General features: G+C 38.5%; 1 protein-coding gene across 1 annotated transcript in view; it reads left to right on the plus strand.

Annotated features, from left to right (window-relative positions):
• CFAP58 (cilia and flagella associated protein 58) overlaps window positions 1-15,492 on the plus strand; it is a 116,789-nt gene that overhangs the window by 44,853 nt on the left and 56,444 nt on the right. The window contains exons 14-15 of the mRNA XM_049696823.1: window positions 1,812-1,923; window positions 4,148-4,252. Coding sequence (XP_049552780.1) covers window positions 1,812-1,923; window positions 4,148-4,252 — 217 coding nt within the window. The remainder of the gene's footprint in view (window positions 1-1,811; window positions 1,924-4,147; window positions 4,253-15,492) is intronic.

Consider the following 15,492-nt stretch of genomic DNA (forward strand, 5'->3'; position numbering starts at 1 on the left):
CATCACCATATTCCATATAGGCAATTGCAGGAAACCACATAATAGGTCTGGTGTTTTCACAGTAGCTATCTTATTCTCCACAGACTTGTAGATGAACAGTATCCTTGCCCACCTTGGGACAAGGACACAGTTTGGATCTACTTCTTAAATTAATTGAATTAGATAGTTTTGGTATTTAAATGCAGTGAATATGTTCAGGAAGAGCAAGGGAAGTTGCCGCCATCTTGGATAGATCAATACTCTATTTTTTCTTTTAAAGAGTTGCTCATATTTCAGACAATGAAAGTAGTACAGATACATTGTAGAAAACATGGGGCATGCAGAAAATTTATGAAGATGCGATTAGAAAATCTCTCATAAGTTACTATCCAGAGATGCTACCATTGACATTTTGGAGACAAATGGGTTCATTCTAAGTAGCTATTGAATGATCTCCAGGACCATCACTAAACTTGCCAGCCATGTGTTATTTTTATTATATATGCAAAGGACCAAATTCTACCCATTCTCAGTCAACATTGCTGGTTTGTTGATAATAGATTTTACCTTTCTTTATAATGGGAAGACAATAAAAATATTGGAGGCAAGCAGGCATGAATTCCAATCTCAGACTTGTCACCTACAAGCTGTGTGACCTTGGGCAAATCACTTATCTGAACTTAAGGCTTGCAGTTAAAATTAAACACGAAAAGGAACGTAATATGCCTAGCACAGAGTCTGGTACAAAAGAAGCCATCAATAATAGTAGCTAACTTGCCCTTCGCTACTGATGACACTCTAGAAAATCGTAGTGTTAAAAATATGGTTTTAATTCTAAGCAGCTTGAGCTCCCTGTTGAGTGAACATTATGCAGTTAATTCTAATGGTTTGTCTTGCTAATGAGGGGAAGTTGTATTATTGGTTTAAATGAAGCAATTAAGTAAAAGAGATGGCTTAGTATTAGTAATCTGCGCACACGCAGCAGATGAGGACAGATAATAATATCCTCTTGCCCGTGTCAACACGAGTGCTTGCCTCTTCTCCACCTCCCAGCAGAGCTTCTCTTTCAATCGGGTGGCAGCCAGCTCACTGGATACTGTGGATGGCTGTAGCACGTTACCTATTAACTAGAGATTCCTACAGATTTTAGAAGTATGTTTGAGCCAGAGCTAGTTCTTCGGGACTTTTTCAGCCATCTGTGTAGTTGCGGAACATGAGAGAAAAGATCACTTCTAATTTGGTGTTTTTCAATGCTGGCTACACATTAGAATTACCAGCAGGACTTAAAAAATCTATGAAACCCAAGCTGCATGCTAGACCAATTAAAGCAGAATCCCTTTGGGGGTTGGGTCCAGGCAAAGGTATGTTGTTAAAGTTCCCCAGGTGATTCCAGTATGCCATCAGGGTGGTGATGCGCTGCCCTAATTGATGTCAGGTTCTCACCTGAGCCTCAGTCTCTTGCATTCAGATGCCATACCTCATGGTGGAATGTGGCTTGTTTTCTGCTACTGTAGGAGACGTTTAGACACATTGAACAATATATTGAAATCCTCATAATTTACCTCCTCCCTCTTCTTTCCATATACTTCTAAAATTCCTTGGGTATCCAGAATCATAATTCTGAAGCTCTGGTACTTTTTTTGTAAAGCTAAAGCTGAAGTTTGCACTCTGCAAGAATTGATATCATCTGTGTCTTGCGCAGATTAGGAGGCTAGTCTCAGTGGTCCTGAAGTCTCTCTGATCCCAGCTTTTTGTATAAGATGGAGTGGGCATGTAAAGGATATTCAAATGGGTGGAGAACTTCTTTGCAAAAGAAAGTTTGTCTTATTCAGGCAGGAGCTTTTTCACACGCAAAGGGAATTCCTGAAGGAGAGGACAAGATGCCGAGCCCTGGAGGAGGAACTGGAGAACCCCATGAATGTGCACAGATGGAGAAAGCTCGAGGTAACATTCGGGGGAACCTTCCTCCCACCCCCAAACCTCCTTCTAACCTGCTTGTCTTCTTACCTAAAGCACAATAAGAAGCATGTTTTTATTTCATACTATGCCATTGTCACCTAAAATCCAAGGCTAGATCAAATGTAAATTGGATTGTTCCAGATTTGGGTTTTGTTTTTAAAAGTCTTGGACAAAATCCTTTCTGCCTAAAGAAGACCCAGTGAAAGCTGTGAACTGGCCTCACCAATTGACATTGATTATTATTATTTTTTGTTGTTATTTAAGCAGTGTTTGGTCAACCAGCTATTTTGCGGCTACGGGTTTGTCTTGGATGGTTAATTGACTTCAGCTGCGCTGGCTACCAGCGTCTTCGCCATCTTTCAGTTGGCCTTTGCACCCTTTTATTTCCCAAAGAAAATAGGGCTTTTGTGAACTTGCCCTCTTTTCAAAGAACTAGCATTGTGTTAGTCAAACTCCTTCTTTTAGGATCTGGGAACACAGCCAAAGTCCCATTGGTAGGTGATGGATAATAAACCTCATATTTTATTTTATGACCTCCTGATAGACATTTCCACCGGCAGATAACAGTAACAGACAAGCTCTGCTTATTTAAGAAAAAGATGCCCATCTCGTTTAGTTGTACCCAGCAATGTGGGTGCCAGAAGGGGCTTTGACTAAGTGAACAATTAGGGTGTTGGGAGAATAGAAGTATGTGATATAAGAAAGAGCAGGGCAAGGGGGAAAAACAGCCAAGTAGGTTTTTGTTTTCTATTTTCACTTTTTCCTTTAAATGAAGAAAGCATTAAGGATAATGCATTATAAATTGTTATGTAAACATGAGGCCTGAGTTTTAACGACATCCAGTCTTGCCAAGTGAATGTGTGCCAAATCTACTTCCAAAATATGGATATCGGTTGGCACTGCCTAGTATTTCTTAAGCAAAGTCATAGTCAATGGAATATCTCCCCCCACCTCTTTTGGACCCTCATTTATTCCTCTTCAGATGCCAAGAGTGGAGTAGCTTACTAAATAACAATAACATGGATGTGCTTGGGGAAGTGGAGCTGAAAATTTAATTTAATTTAATTAATTTATTTTTGTGGTAGCTTTGATTGTTCCACTTTTTTTTTAAATTGGAGTACAGTTGATTAACAATGTTGTGTTAGTTTCAGGTGTACAGCAAAGTGATTCAGTTATACATATACATGTATCTATACTTTTTCTAAGGAGCTGAAAATTTTAAATTCATTTACTGTCACATTAGTTTATTCCATGTGTTTTCAAGCAGATCTTTAAAGTTTCCAATTCCATGTCAATGTCTATTAAAAAAATTAGAAAAGAGACTCTGGGAGGTAGTTGAAAATATTTAGCTGCTAGATTAATTCAGAATGTCAGTACAGTTGAAAGTAAAGCTTTGGTTCAACGTCTAGAGGACAAATTATCAATATATAACTGTAGATCTTGTTTGAATTGTACACAGATAGCTATTGAAGGCCCATCAGAGCCTTACAGATTGATAATGCCGTTTGAGAGCTAAATGCCATGGTCCTGTTCTGCTGCCAATTATTAGCAGATGTCCACATCCTAGAAACTTTCCCCATCATAGGCTGTAATGAATCTTCTTGTTGACAATTATGAAAGGAGAATCCTGAAAACGAATGAATTAGGGAACCCTGTCTCATTCCTATGGAAACAGAAATGATGGTAGGGAAAACCTCAGAGCATAGTAATTAAGAAGCCCAGGCTTTGGAGCCAGGCATATCTGGGCTTGAATCCAGCTCTGACCTTTATCGGTGTGGGTAAATGACCTCCTCTGAGCCTCAGTTGCCTTATCTGTAAAAGGGGAAGATAATACTGTCTAGTAGGGCTGTCATGTGACTAAAATTTGATAATGTATGAAAAACACTTAGCATAGTGTCCAGATGGTGGCAGAGAACCAGGTATCTGGCCCAGGAGCTACCATTATTGCCGCTGTTGTTATTATTTCCCCTGGTGGAATAAACATACTCACTTTCCATTTATTGGCTAACTAGAGCCAAACATCAGTCTGTTTTGATGACTGTCTCATCTGTTGTACTATTTATTTTTATTTTTTTGGTTCTAATTCTTTCTGTATTGGGTCTACATCTTTGCAATAGATTTTAACAGAACAATAATTATTTTACACATAGGGACCTCAGTGCTTTGAAACTGATAATTTCAGCTGCTTTATTTTGCTCCCCTCGAGTAGGCCAGTGACCCCAGTACCTTTGAGCTGATACAGAAAATTCATACCCTGCAGAAGCGTCTCATCAGCAAGACAGAAGAGGTGGTTGAAAAAGAGCTGCTCCTTCAGGTAGCATTTCCATTGTCTGTACTCATCGAACAAGTATATTTTCTTAGCACCATCATCTCCAGGACAGTGTTTTCAGAATTAGTTATTTGGCAGTGTTGCATGCCCCATTTTTAACTGTAGATGGCAACAGGGACTCACACACAGAGAACAAACAATCTGATTAATTGGTCTTTTATGCTGCCATCACTGATATTTCAAGAATTCTAGAAAATTAAGTTCTAGGCTACAGTTACTGCATTGGGTAATGTGAGCTCCCCGCTGCTCTGCAGTTTTATTTGTTAGATTCTTTTAAATACTTTTCTTCATATCTTCATATAATGTGAAATGCCATGATTTTGACTTTGAAAACTAGCTTTCACATAGAGCGCAAATGTCCTCTTGAAGGTTTGTGAGAGTGAAATGGAAGGAAAGGTATCTTTTTGAGGATTTTATGCAGTAAGTTATTCTGGAGCAATTAACAATGGTAACAGCCTTGTGGGCCTGTATCTTTGCAAGTGCCAGTTGTCACCACCATCATTTCCTTCATCACCATTATCATCATCGTGCCAGATACTGTGCTGGTGGCTTTATCTCCTTGTCTCAATTCCTCTTCACAGTTCTGGGGTTGGGGGTTGTCATCCCCAATCAGCGGATGAGGATGATGAACCTCAGGAGTTTGGTGTCGATACAGAATATAAGCTCTGGTGTTAGGTGGCCTGGGTTGGAATCCTGCCTCTGCCAATCTGTAGCTGTGTGAGGTTAACTTCTCTGCACCTGAGGTTCTTGATCTGTATTATGGGACAATATAGAACCTATGAAAAGGGATGTTGTTGGGACATTAAGCGTGTGCAAGACTAATGGCTCAGGATCTCCATCTTTGACATGATACCTTGTCCTATTTCGTGCACTCACACAGATGCTCCTGGGCTGCCTGGGTCCTAACTCCCCAGATGTGGGGAGAGAGCTCCTATACTTTGCTCCTGGCCAATATCCCTGATTTCTGAGGGCACTCCAGTGTGGGGAAAGCCTGTGATTCTCCCCGGTAATAAAATTAACCAGCACTTGGTAGAGAATTCTAGAATATAAGGCTACTTGTTCCCAGTAGTGTAACCATTTAACTTCAGTAGCTCCCTACGAAACTGAGTAATTCAGTGAAAGGAAGAGCATGGCTTCACTCTACAGCCAGCACAGAAACTAGCATGTAATTGGGCCAAAAGAATTCATTTATCCCCCTTCATTTTAGCTGCCCTCAGTCATAGTCTCAGGTTTCATCACTCTCATTCAATCCCCACACGGGGAAAGCATGACACCTCAATGTCCTCGGTCACCGTTTATCATGTACCAACAACAGTAGTTCCCTCTTTTGCCTGGGCCCTCCGTGTGGCTGGCCTCATGGAAGGTCTGTATCTCTGTTCATTATTTTCTCTACAGTCAATGAAATCTGAACATGGGATGTGTGTTGGATGAAATTAAGAAATTAGTGTTGATTATATAAGGTGTAGTAGGAGTGTTATGGTTATGTTTTGTAAAAAGAAAAAAAAAGCCTTTTTATAAGAGAGATGCATTGAAGTATTTACAGATGAAATGATACATAGTCTGGGGTTTATTTTAGAATTTTCCAGCAAAGAAATGAAGAAAGGGGGAAGGGATCGGAGACACATGGTTATGGAGATGGAGGATGGATGAAATAAAATTGGCAAAATGTTAAAAATAAAAGGCATGTTGAAAGGAGGATTGAAAGAGCTTAGCATTATGCTTAGCAAATAAATGACCAATTATTCTTATATTTCTAATTCCAAAGCCCATAATATTAACCATACATTGGGTTCATTCTGTTCTTTTTCTACCTGGTTAAGGTTGGTGCTCAGCTCATTAATGTTCAGCCTGCTTTTCTAATATAACTAAGCATTTACAGGTACAAAATGTCCTTGAAAAACTTTCATTTCTTCCCGCAGGTTTTGAAATGTGGTATTTTCATTTTCATCTAGTCCTAAATATTTTCTATTTTCAAAATTATTTCTATTTTGAGAGTAAGTCTTAAAAAATATCCACTGTTTCTCCTATGATAATTAAAAGTACAAATTTAAATTTCTAAAAATATAGGTATTTAAGTTATCTTTTAGTTATTGATTCCTCACTTTTTGCATTGTGATCTGTATTATAGTGATTCTTTGGAATTCATTGAGACTTGTTTTGTGACCAGCTAAATAGTCAGTTTTATTTATTTATTTTTTAACCAGCTTTTAGTTTTATTGATCTTTGCTATTGTTTTCTTTGTTTCTATTTCATTTATTTCTGCTCTGATATTTATGATTTCTTTCCTTCTGCTAACTTTGGATTTTGTTTGTTCTTCTTTCTCTAGTTCCTTTAGGTTTAAGGTTAGATTGTTGGAGATTTTTCTTGTTTCCTGAGGTAGGCTTGTATAGCTCTAAACTTCCCTCTTAGAACTGCTTTTGCTGCATCCCATAGGTTTTGGATCGTGGCGTTTTCATTGTCATTTGTCTCTAGGTATTTTTTGATTTCCTCTTTGATTTCTTCAGTGATCTCTTGGTTATTTAGTAATATATTGTTTAGCTTCCATGTGTTAGTGTTTTTTACGTTTTTTTCCCTGTAATTGATTTCTAATCTCATAGCACTGTGGTCAGAAAAGATGCTTGATATGATTTCAGTTTTCTTAAATTTACTGAGGCTTGATTTGTGACCCAAGATATGACTTATCCTGGAGAATGTTCCATGCGCACTTGAGAAGAAAGTGTAATCTGCTGTTTTTGGATGGAATGTCCTATAAATATCAGTAAACTGTATCTGGTCTGTTGTGTCATTTAAAGCTTGTGTTTCTTTATTAATTTTCTGTTTGGATGATCTGTCCATTGGTGTAAGTGAGGTGTTAAGGTCCCCCAGTATTATTGTGTTACTGTGGATTTCCTCTTTTATAGCTGTTAGCAGTTGCCTTATGTATTGAGGTGCTCCTATGTTGGGTGCATATATATTTATAATTGTTATATCTTCTTCTTGGATTGATCCCTTGATCATTATGTAGTGTCCTTCCTTGTCTCTTGTAACATTCTTTATTTTAAAGTCTATTTTATCTGATATGAGTATTGCTACTCCAGGTATCTTTTGACTTACATTTGCATGGAATATCTTTTTCCATCCCCTCACTTTCAGTCTGAATGTGTCCCTAGGTCTGAAGTGGGTCTCTTGTAGACAGCATATATATGGGTCTTGTTTTTATATCCATTCAGCAAGCCTGTGTCTTTTGGTTGGAGCATTTAATTCATTCACATTTAAGGTAATTATCTATATGTATGCTCCTATGACCATTTTCTTAATTGTTTTGGGTTTGTTTTTGTAGGTCCTTTTCTTCTCTTGTGTTTCCCACTTAGAGAAGTTCCTTTAGCATTTGTTGTAGAGCTGGTTTGGTGGTGCTGAATTCTCTTAGCTTTTGCTTGTCTGTAAAGCTTTTGATTTCTCCATCGAATCTGAATGAAATCCTTGCCGGGTAGAGTAATCTTGGTTGTAGGTTCTTCCCTTTCATCACTTTAAGTATATCATGCCACTCCCTTCTGGCTTGTAGAGTTTCTGCTGAGAAATCAGCTGTTAACCTTATGGGAGTTCCCTTGTATGTTATTTTTCATTTTTCCCTTGCTGCTTTCCATAATTTTTCTTTGTCTTTAATTTTTGCCAATTTGATTACTATGTGTCTTGGCGTGTTTCTCCTTGGGTTTATCCTGTATGGGACTCTCTGAGCTTCCTGGACTTGGGTGGCTATTTCCTTTCCCATGTTAGGGAAGTTTTTGACTATAATCTCTTCAAATATTTTCTCCGGTCCTTTCTCTCTCTCTTCTCATTCTGGGACCTGTATCATGTGAATGTTGTTGTGTTTAATGTTGTCCCAGAGGTCTCTTAGGCTGTCTTCATTTCTTTTCATTCTTTTTTCTTTATTCTGTTCCGCAGCAGTGAATTCCACCATTCTGTCTTCTGGGTCACTTATCCGTTCTTCTGCCTTAGTTATTCTGCTATTGATTCCTTCTAGTGTATTTTTCATTTCAGTTATTGTGTTGTTCATCTCCGTTTGTTTGTTCTTTAATTCTTCTAGATCTTTGTTAAACATTTCTTGCATCTTCTCGATCTTTGCCTCCATTCATTTTTCGAGGTCCTGGATCATCTTCACTATCATTATTCTGAATTCTTTTTCTGGAAGGTTGCCTATCTCCACTTCATTTAGTTGTTTTTCTGGGGTTTTATCTTGTTCCTTCATCTGGTACATAGCCCTCTGCCTTTTCATCTTGTCTGTCTTTCTGTGAATGTGGTTTTTGTTCCACAGGCTGCAGAATTGTAGTTCTTCTTGCTTCTGCTGATAGTCAGTTTTTATAACCAATGCCTAGGTGCTTGAAAAAGATATGTATTCTCCAAATGTTCAAGATTCAGGAGTCTATATGATGTTCGTCAGACCAACCTTGTTAATTGCATTGTCCAAATCTATACCTTTCCTAATTTTTTTGTCTACCTAATTACAGAAAAAAAGTTTGGAGATTTGTCTATTTTTCCTTGTAGTTTTTGGCCTTAAGTACATTTTAGATTATGTTCACAAGGTGAGTAAAAGGTTATAGTTAACACTTCTTCCTGTTGAATTGTTCCTTTAATATTATGAAAGAACCCTCCTTAATCCTTAATGCTTTTACTTATAAAATTGTGTGATATTAATATAGCTTTACCAGTTTTTTTGGCATCATTTTTCTGTACTTTTAAACTTTTGGTGTCCTTATATTTCAATGAGTCTCTTGTAATAAAAAAAAAACCTAATCTGATATCTTTGTTTTTTGACTTGTGTGTTTAGTCTATTTATATTTATTGATAATTTTAGGGTTATTTCTACTTCTTATTTTCTATTTACCCTGATATATTTTTTTTAATGCTCAAAAATAGTGTGTTCCTGCTTTCTCTTGGACTGAGTTTTCTTTATTCCCTCTTTTTCCCTCCACCACTCACTTCTCTCTCCTCATTACTCCCTATTCTCCTTTTCCTGGTGTATTTATTTATTTTTGCTGAATAGTACCAGCGCTCAGTGTAATTCTGTCTCTCTCTGATTTCCTTAAAAATTTAACATGCATAGTTGACATCAAGTCTAAACAAATGTAAAGTTGATCAATATCCTTATCCTTCTTGCAAACAGTGCAGGGACTTGGAATGTTTTAACTCCAGTTACCTCCTACAGTCTTCCCAGTATTAGTCATCATCATCAGTATTTTATAGAGTCTATGAATTATTTATTCAGATTCACCAGAATATTTACCAGTTCCTTTGTTTTCTGTTTCTTCACCTCTCCAGTTTCTTACCTCTAGGTTCCATCTCCTTCTTCTTGAAGTGCATCCTTTCATAGTTCTTAAAATGACAAATTTTTCAATGACTAACACTCTCTTTTGCTTGTCTGAAAATGTATTTATTTTGGCCTTACTTGTAAATGGTTAAGTTGAAACCCTGTTTTCTACTTGTACTTTGAAGATGTTAGTCCTCTGTGTTAGCTTTTAATGATGCTATTGAGGAGTCTGCTGTCAGTCTAATTATTATTGCTCCTTTTTAAGTATCCTGCCCTTTCTTTGTTTGATTGTTAGAGTTTCTCTTTGTCCTTCATGTTCTGGAATTTCAGCACAATGCATTTGGTATGAATTTAGTTTTAATTACTATGCTTAGGACTCATTGTGTTTCCTGAATCTGAGGATTCCTGTTGTTAAAAAATAAAATTCAACTGAGTAAATTTTAAAGATATTATTGAATTTTTCCAACAATTCATGAATTGGGCAACATTCCATCTAGCAATTAGAAAGGAACTCTAAAGAGCTGTACAAAATGGAAAACTTTTATAGGCAGAAGGAGGCAGGACAAGGAAGTTACTAGCAAAGAGTGAGTTGTCTCAGGCAAGGTCACCTTCCTTTGGGGTACAGCAGGGGTCTGTCAGGCAGATTTCCTCACTGACCAGGAATGACCAGTGCTGACTGGGTAATTTCAAACTGACCAGTTGAGATTACATTTCTAGGAAAGGCTGAAATTGCAATTGGGTTAGGCATTAAGTCTCAGTTTGTTGATGTGGGCTTAACACAAGTGACTGCATTTTGGGCCTTTTGTCTCTTTTTTTAACACTGTGTCTTTGAATAATCTCTCCTTTATCTTTCTATTTTCACTCCTTCTGGAACTCTTATTAGATGTATGTTGGACTTTGTCCCATTCTTTTTTTCTTATCTACTGACCTCTTTGATATTTTTCTTCTCTTTATTTATTGTGTTACATTTTCTCAGCTTTATCTTCTTGTTCACTAAGTCTCTCTTGAGGTGTGCTTATCTGCTAATAGCCAATCCATCGAGATTTTATTTTCAATAATTTAATTTTTATTTTCTTTTTCACATATGACTGGTCTTTGTTGATAGTGTCTTGATCTTTTATGTTTTTATTCCTTTCTTTATGTCTTCAATTAATTGAAACATTTATTTTAGAGTCTTTATCTGATTGTTCTATTATTTGAAGGTCTTGGAGGTCTTTCCTATTGTTTACTGTGACTGCTGACTTTCATTCATGGTGGACTTTTTCCGTTTGTGTTGGATTTTGGATTACGAACTCATTTTCAGAAAGGCTTTATTTATGGAACTTGGAAATGGTCCAGGTTAAGGGTATGTCCTTTCATTTGTTTCTGTCGGATGCTGTAAGAGATATCACTTGCTTAGGATAATTTTTTATGTTAAATTCTCATTTTGGGGCTTTCTAGACTACCTGGTTGATGTATATTAGAACTCTAAACTCTTATGATAGAAGACCCATGGATACAAATTCTCAGGGTAGGCATTTTTTTCCCCATGCAGAACCCAGGAGAGAGAGTTGGATTTCCTTGTGGTCTTCCTGTCCCAGTGGGTGAATTTCTCTTTGTTGTCTCTTTACACTGAGGCTGTAACTCTTTTAAGTTCCTAACTTTATGTGGAGGAGTCTCAGTACTATCTACCCACTTCATGCAGGCTCACTACCTCATCTTTTATCCTCTTATGGCCGTTAAACTCCAAGCCCCTTGTTCAGCGAGTCCAGCCATTTGTCCCAGTCACAGCCCCCAAGGGAGCGCTGCAGTTTCTATTTACTGCTCTAATATGCAGTTCACCCTTTGATTTTGACATTTGAGGATCAAACTACTTGCAAACTCCATTTTGTGATTAAAAGGATGTGTTGTTTTGTTGAGCAAGTCTAATGCTTTGTGGACTTTAGTTTTCAGGTTATTTAGTATGCCATAATGCCATAAACAGAAATTTCTTGTTTATTCTAATCCGTAGTTTTCTCATCCATAAACTGGGACAATAAGTACCCACCCACAGAATTGAGTGGAAGTGCACATACAGGTTGATCAGAGTGTTTAGTTATCATTAACATTATGGTGATGATTGTTAATATTATTAACCAAAAAGCATGTTTTTCCAGGTCACCAAAGTTTAATGTCCTGCTCCACTCCCCTTTGTCCAGTTTCTCATTTCACCTTTCTTTTGGATGGTTGGGCTGCCCTGGGTCTGCTGTGAGTTTTCTTCCAGAGCTTGCGCATCTGCTGACAAGCAAGCCTTGGTATCTTGGTGAAACACCGGGTGCTCCACGGGGTTTGACAGTTTCTCAATTTCATCTGTTTTATTAAATTATTAGAGAAGTTCTCTAAACTCACAACAGAACATTTTGCAATTAGGAAGATTTTTGGTGGAATTCTTAGTATCAGAACATTTTTAAAATGATTGTTTAATCTGTTACATGGTGCTGAAGAGCCCCTATCATTTCCCAGCAGCAGATGTAATGGAAGTTTATTTGCCCCCAATAGACTGTGAGTTCTTTGAGGAAAGGCACTTGTTAATTAATCCTTCTAACCCCAATGCCTGATACAGAACCAGGCATATAATAAGTGCTCAGTAAAGATGGACAGGCTCTTTGCCTGGGCAACTCCTGTTCACCCTTTAGACCTGAGACTAAATGCTCGCTCCTCAGGGGTCCCTCTTAGGTCTCTAGGTTAGGTTTCTTGGTACACGTTCCCATACCTTGACTTTGCTTTCCTACCACTGTCACACTTGTAATTAATGAAATACTTGCAATTGTGTGCTTAGTGACTTTCCTGCTAGACCATAAGCTTCACAAAGGCAGTTCCCATGTCTATCGCAATGATTATTTCATCCCTCGCAAATATTTATTTAGTGACTGATTAAATGTTGCAAGAACGGTGGTCCTTCAATAAGTGATGTGTCCCACAGTCATTTGAGCTCTGTCTTTGAGCTCTGAGAGGTTATGGGAATTATTGTTCCTGTTGCCTCTGCATTTGTGTTATTAACTTCTAACTTTGCAGGAGCCTGGAATTTACTGTGGTTTACAATGTTGTGTTAGTTTCTGCTATATAACAAAGTGAATCAGCTATATGTATACATATATCCCCATGTCCCCTCCCTCTTGTGTCTCCCTCCCACCCTCCCTATCCCACACGGAGCTGATCTCCCTGTGCTATGCGGCTGCTTCCCACTAGTTACCTATTTTACATTTGGTAGTGTATATGTGTCAATGCCACTCTCTCACTTTGTCCCAGCTTTCCCTCCCCGCCGCCCCATGTCCTCAAGTCCATTCTCTATGTCTGTGTCTTTATTCCTGTCCTGCCCCTAGGTTCTTCAGAACCTTTTTTTTTTTTTTTTTAGATTCCATATATATGTGTTAGCATACGGTATTTGTCTTTCTCTTTCTTACTTACTTCACTCTGTATGACAGACTGTAGGTCCTTCCGCCTCACTACAAATAACTCAATTTCATTTCTTTTTATGGCTGAGTAGTATGGAAAGCTGCTGCTTCTTGGCATCTGGGTCCTGCCCTTTCAAGGTGAACTTTCTCTTCTAATTTAATTTTATGACTGGATGCAAGTTGGTTTACTTAACTGTAAAATGGCTTGAATGATAAGAGGGTTTGGATGGATCTGTGCAAATTATTAGCTGTGCAGGGAGAGCAAACCTCATAGAGCACATTTTTAGATAATCCTTTGGTAGGATCTTCATTTTTCTTGATCTTCTGATTGTCTTACATTTATTGAATGTTTACAAAGGGTTAGACCTTGTTCTAAATGCTTTGTGTATGTATTATGTCATTTAATCATTGTCGCACCCCAATGAGATAAGAGCTATTATCTTTCCCTTCACAGGCAGGAAACATGAGGCACAGAAAAGTTTAGAGACTTGTCCCCAAGGCCATACATCTGGCATTTGGTGGAGTTTTGAGTCTAACTGTGGCAGTCTGGCTCCATGGAAAACTAGGTCACTGATTTGATTCATCTGCAGACCACATTGGTCATTAATGGGGAAAGGTCTCATTTCTCACTGCATCTAGAGCCTTGTCACTCTAAGCGTGGTCCTAGGACCAGTGGCATTGACATCACCTGACAGCTTTTAAAAATGCAGAATCTCAGGACCTCCCCGGGCCTTAATAAATCATAACCAGCATTATAACAAAATGCCTAGGCATTCAGGATACTGGTTCAGACAGAGAAGCACTGAGGCCCCTTTCTTAGCTCCAAAGCAAGAGCCATGGTTCAGGAAGGAACCCCACGACTCTTGGTTACTACATGCATGGCCTTGCCTAGTTATCTAATCTTCTTATACTTTGGTCTCCTTCTCTGAAACTTGGAGCTCATCATCTTGTCAGCATCCTTTTGTTGTTGTGAAGATGAAGGGAAAGAACTGCATAGAGCACTTAGCAGATGCCAGGGGGCATGAGAATTGGCCAGTGCTCAAGAAATATTGTTATAGCTCCTCCTCCATATTTGTGGGTTCCATATCCATGGATTCAACCGACTGCAGATCAAAAATATTTTTAAAAATTCCAGAAAGTTCCAAAAAGCAAAAGTTGAATTTGCCACATGCTGGCAACTATTTATGTAGCATTCACATTGTATTAGGTGTTATAAGTAATCTAGAGACTAAAGTATATGGGAGGATGTGTGTAGGTTAGGTGCAAATACTGTGGCATTTTATATAAGGGAATTGAGCATCCGTGGATTTTGGTATCTGTGTGGGGTCCTGGAACCAACCTCCCATGGATACCGAGGGATGACTGTATTTCTGGGTTGGAGCATACTAACCTGACACTTCGGTCCTCAGCTCTTGAATTCCAAGGACTGAGATCTGGGAGGAAACTGACAAATGAGTGCACCCAGGGTTTGAGGCATGTTTTAGGACCCCATAAACTCTTGAAGGCTACTGATGTTAGTATGAAAAGTCTAGAATGTTTCTTTGTTAATAGAGGCATGAGGATCCTTGATCCTGTTTGATAGTAGCCTGGATGCATTTGGCAGAAGCTGCGGAGAGTTTTGAAGAGTGGAGGAAAATGACAGTAACAGTTCACAATTACTGCCTGCTGCGAGCACGCGCAGCAACTCTGTGCTAAAACATTTTGCTTTCATTGTATCCATAGGAAACCCAGTTGAGGTTGAGGCTGTTATTGTTTCCATTTTACAGAGGAGGAAACTGAGGCTTGGAAACAAAACTTGCCCAAGATTTTATGGCTAAGAAATTTCAGAGCTACAATTATAAACCAGGGTTTAGTAAGCTATGGCCTGCAGTGGGCCATATCTGGCTCACCGCCTGTTTTTATATGGCCCACAGTAAGGATAGTATTTATATATTTAAGGGATTAGAAAAAAATCAAAAGAATAATATCTTGTGACATGTAAAAATGATATGAAATTCAAATTTCAGTGTCCACAAATCAAGCTTTCTTGGTGCACAGCCACGCTTATCCACTCATCTATTGTACATGACTCCTTTTATGTTGCAGCAGCAGAGTTGAGTAGTTGTGACAGAGACTGTGTGGCCCACAAAGTCCATAGGACTTACTGTCTGGCCTTTTATAGGAAGGGTTTCCTGCCTCCTCTTTGAAACCTTTGTCACTGAAATCCAGAACAGAGCCTCTCACCACTGTTCTATGTTGCCTCCCCATAAAGCCACTAAGCATCCCATTTCCATGACCACTTTCTCTCCCAAATTCCAAAGTAATTATTAATGCACTGCCTTAAGATATGGAAGGTGAATTCTAACATCATGTCCCAGCTGCTGGTGGTGTGATGGACACCAACCGCAATTCTTGCCCATTGTGTTCGAGGATAGCTAAGTGACCATGCTCCCCAAACAGAGCTGAAGTGGTTGAAGATGTTCCCTCCCTAGAGAGACAGAGGGACTGAAAGGCACAGTGTAAGCTGAAGCTGTTGACTAGAAGCCCAT

This window comes from Orcinus orca, chromosome 14 (assembly GCF_937001465.1).
Source record: "Orcinus orca chromosome 14, mOrcOrc1.1, whole genome shotgun sequence".
In the NCBI taxonomy this organism is placed as follows: domain Eukaryota; kingdom Metazoa; phylum Chordata; class Mammalia; order Artiodactyla; family Delphinidae; genus Orcinus; species Orcinus orca.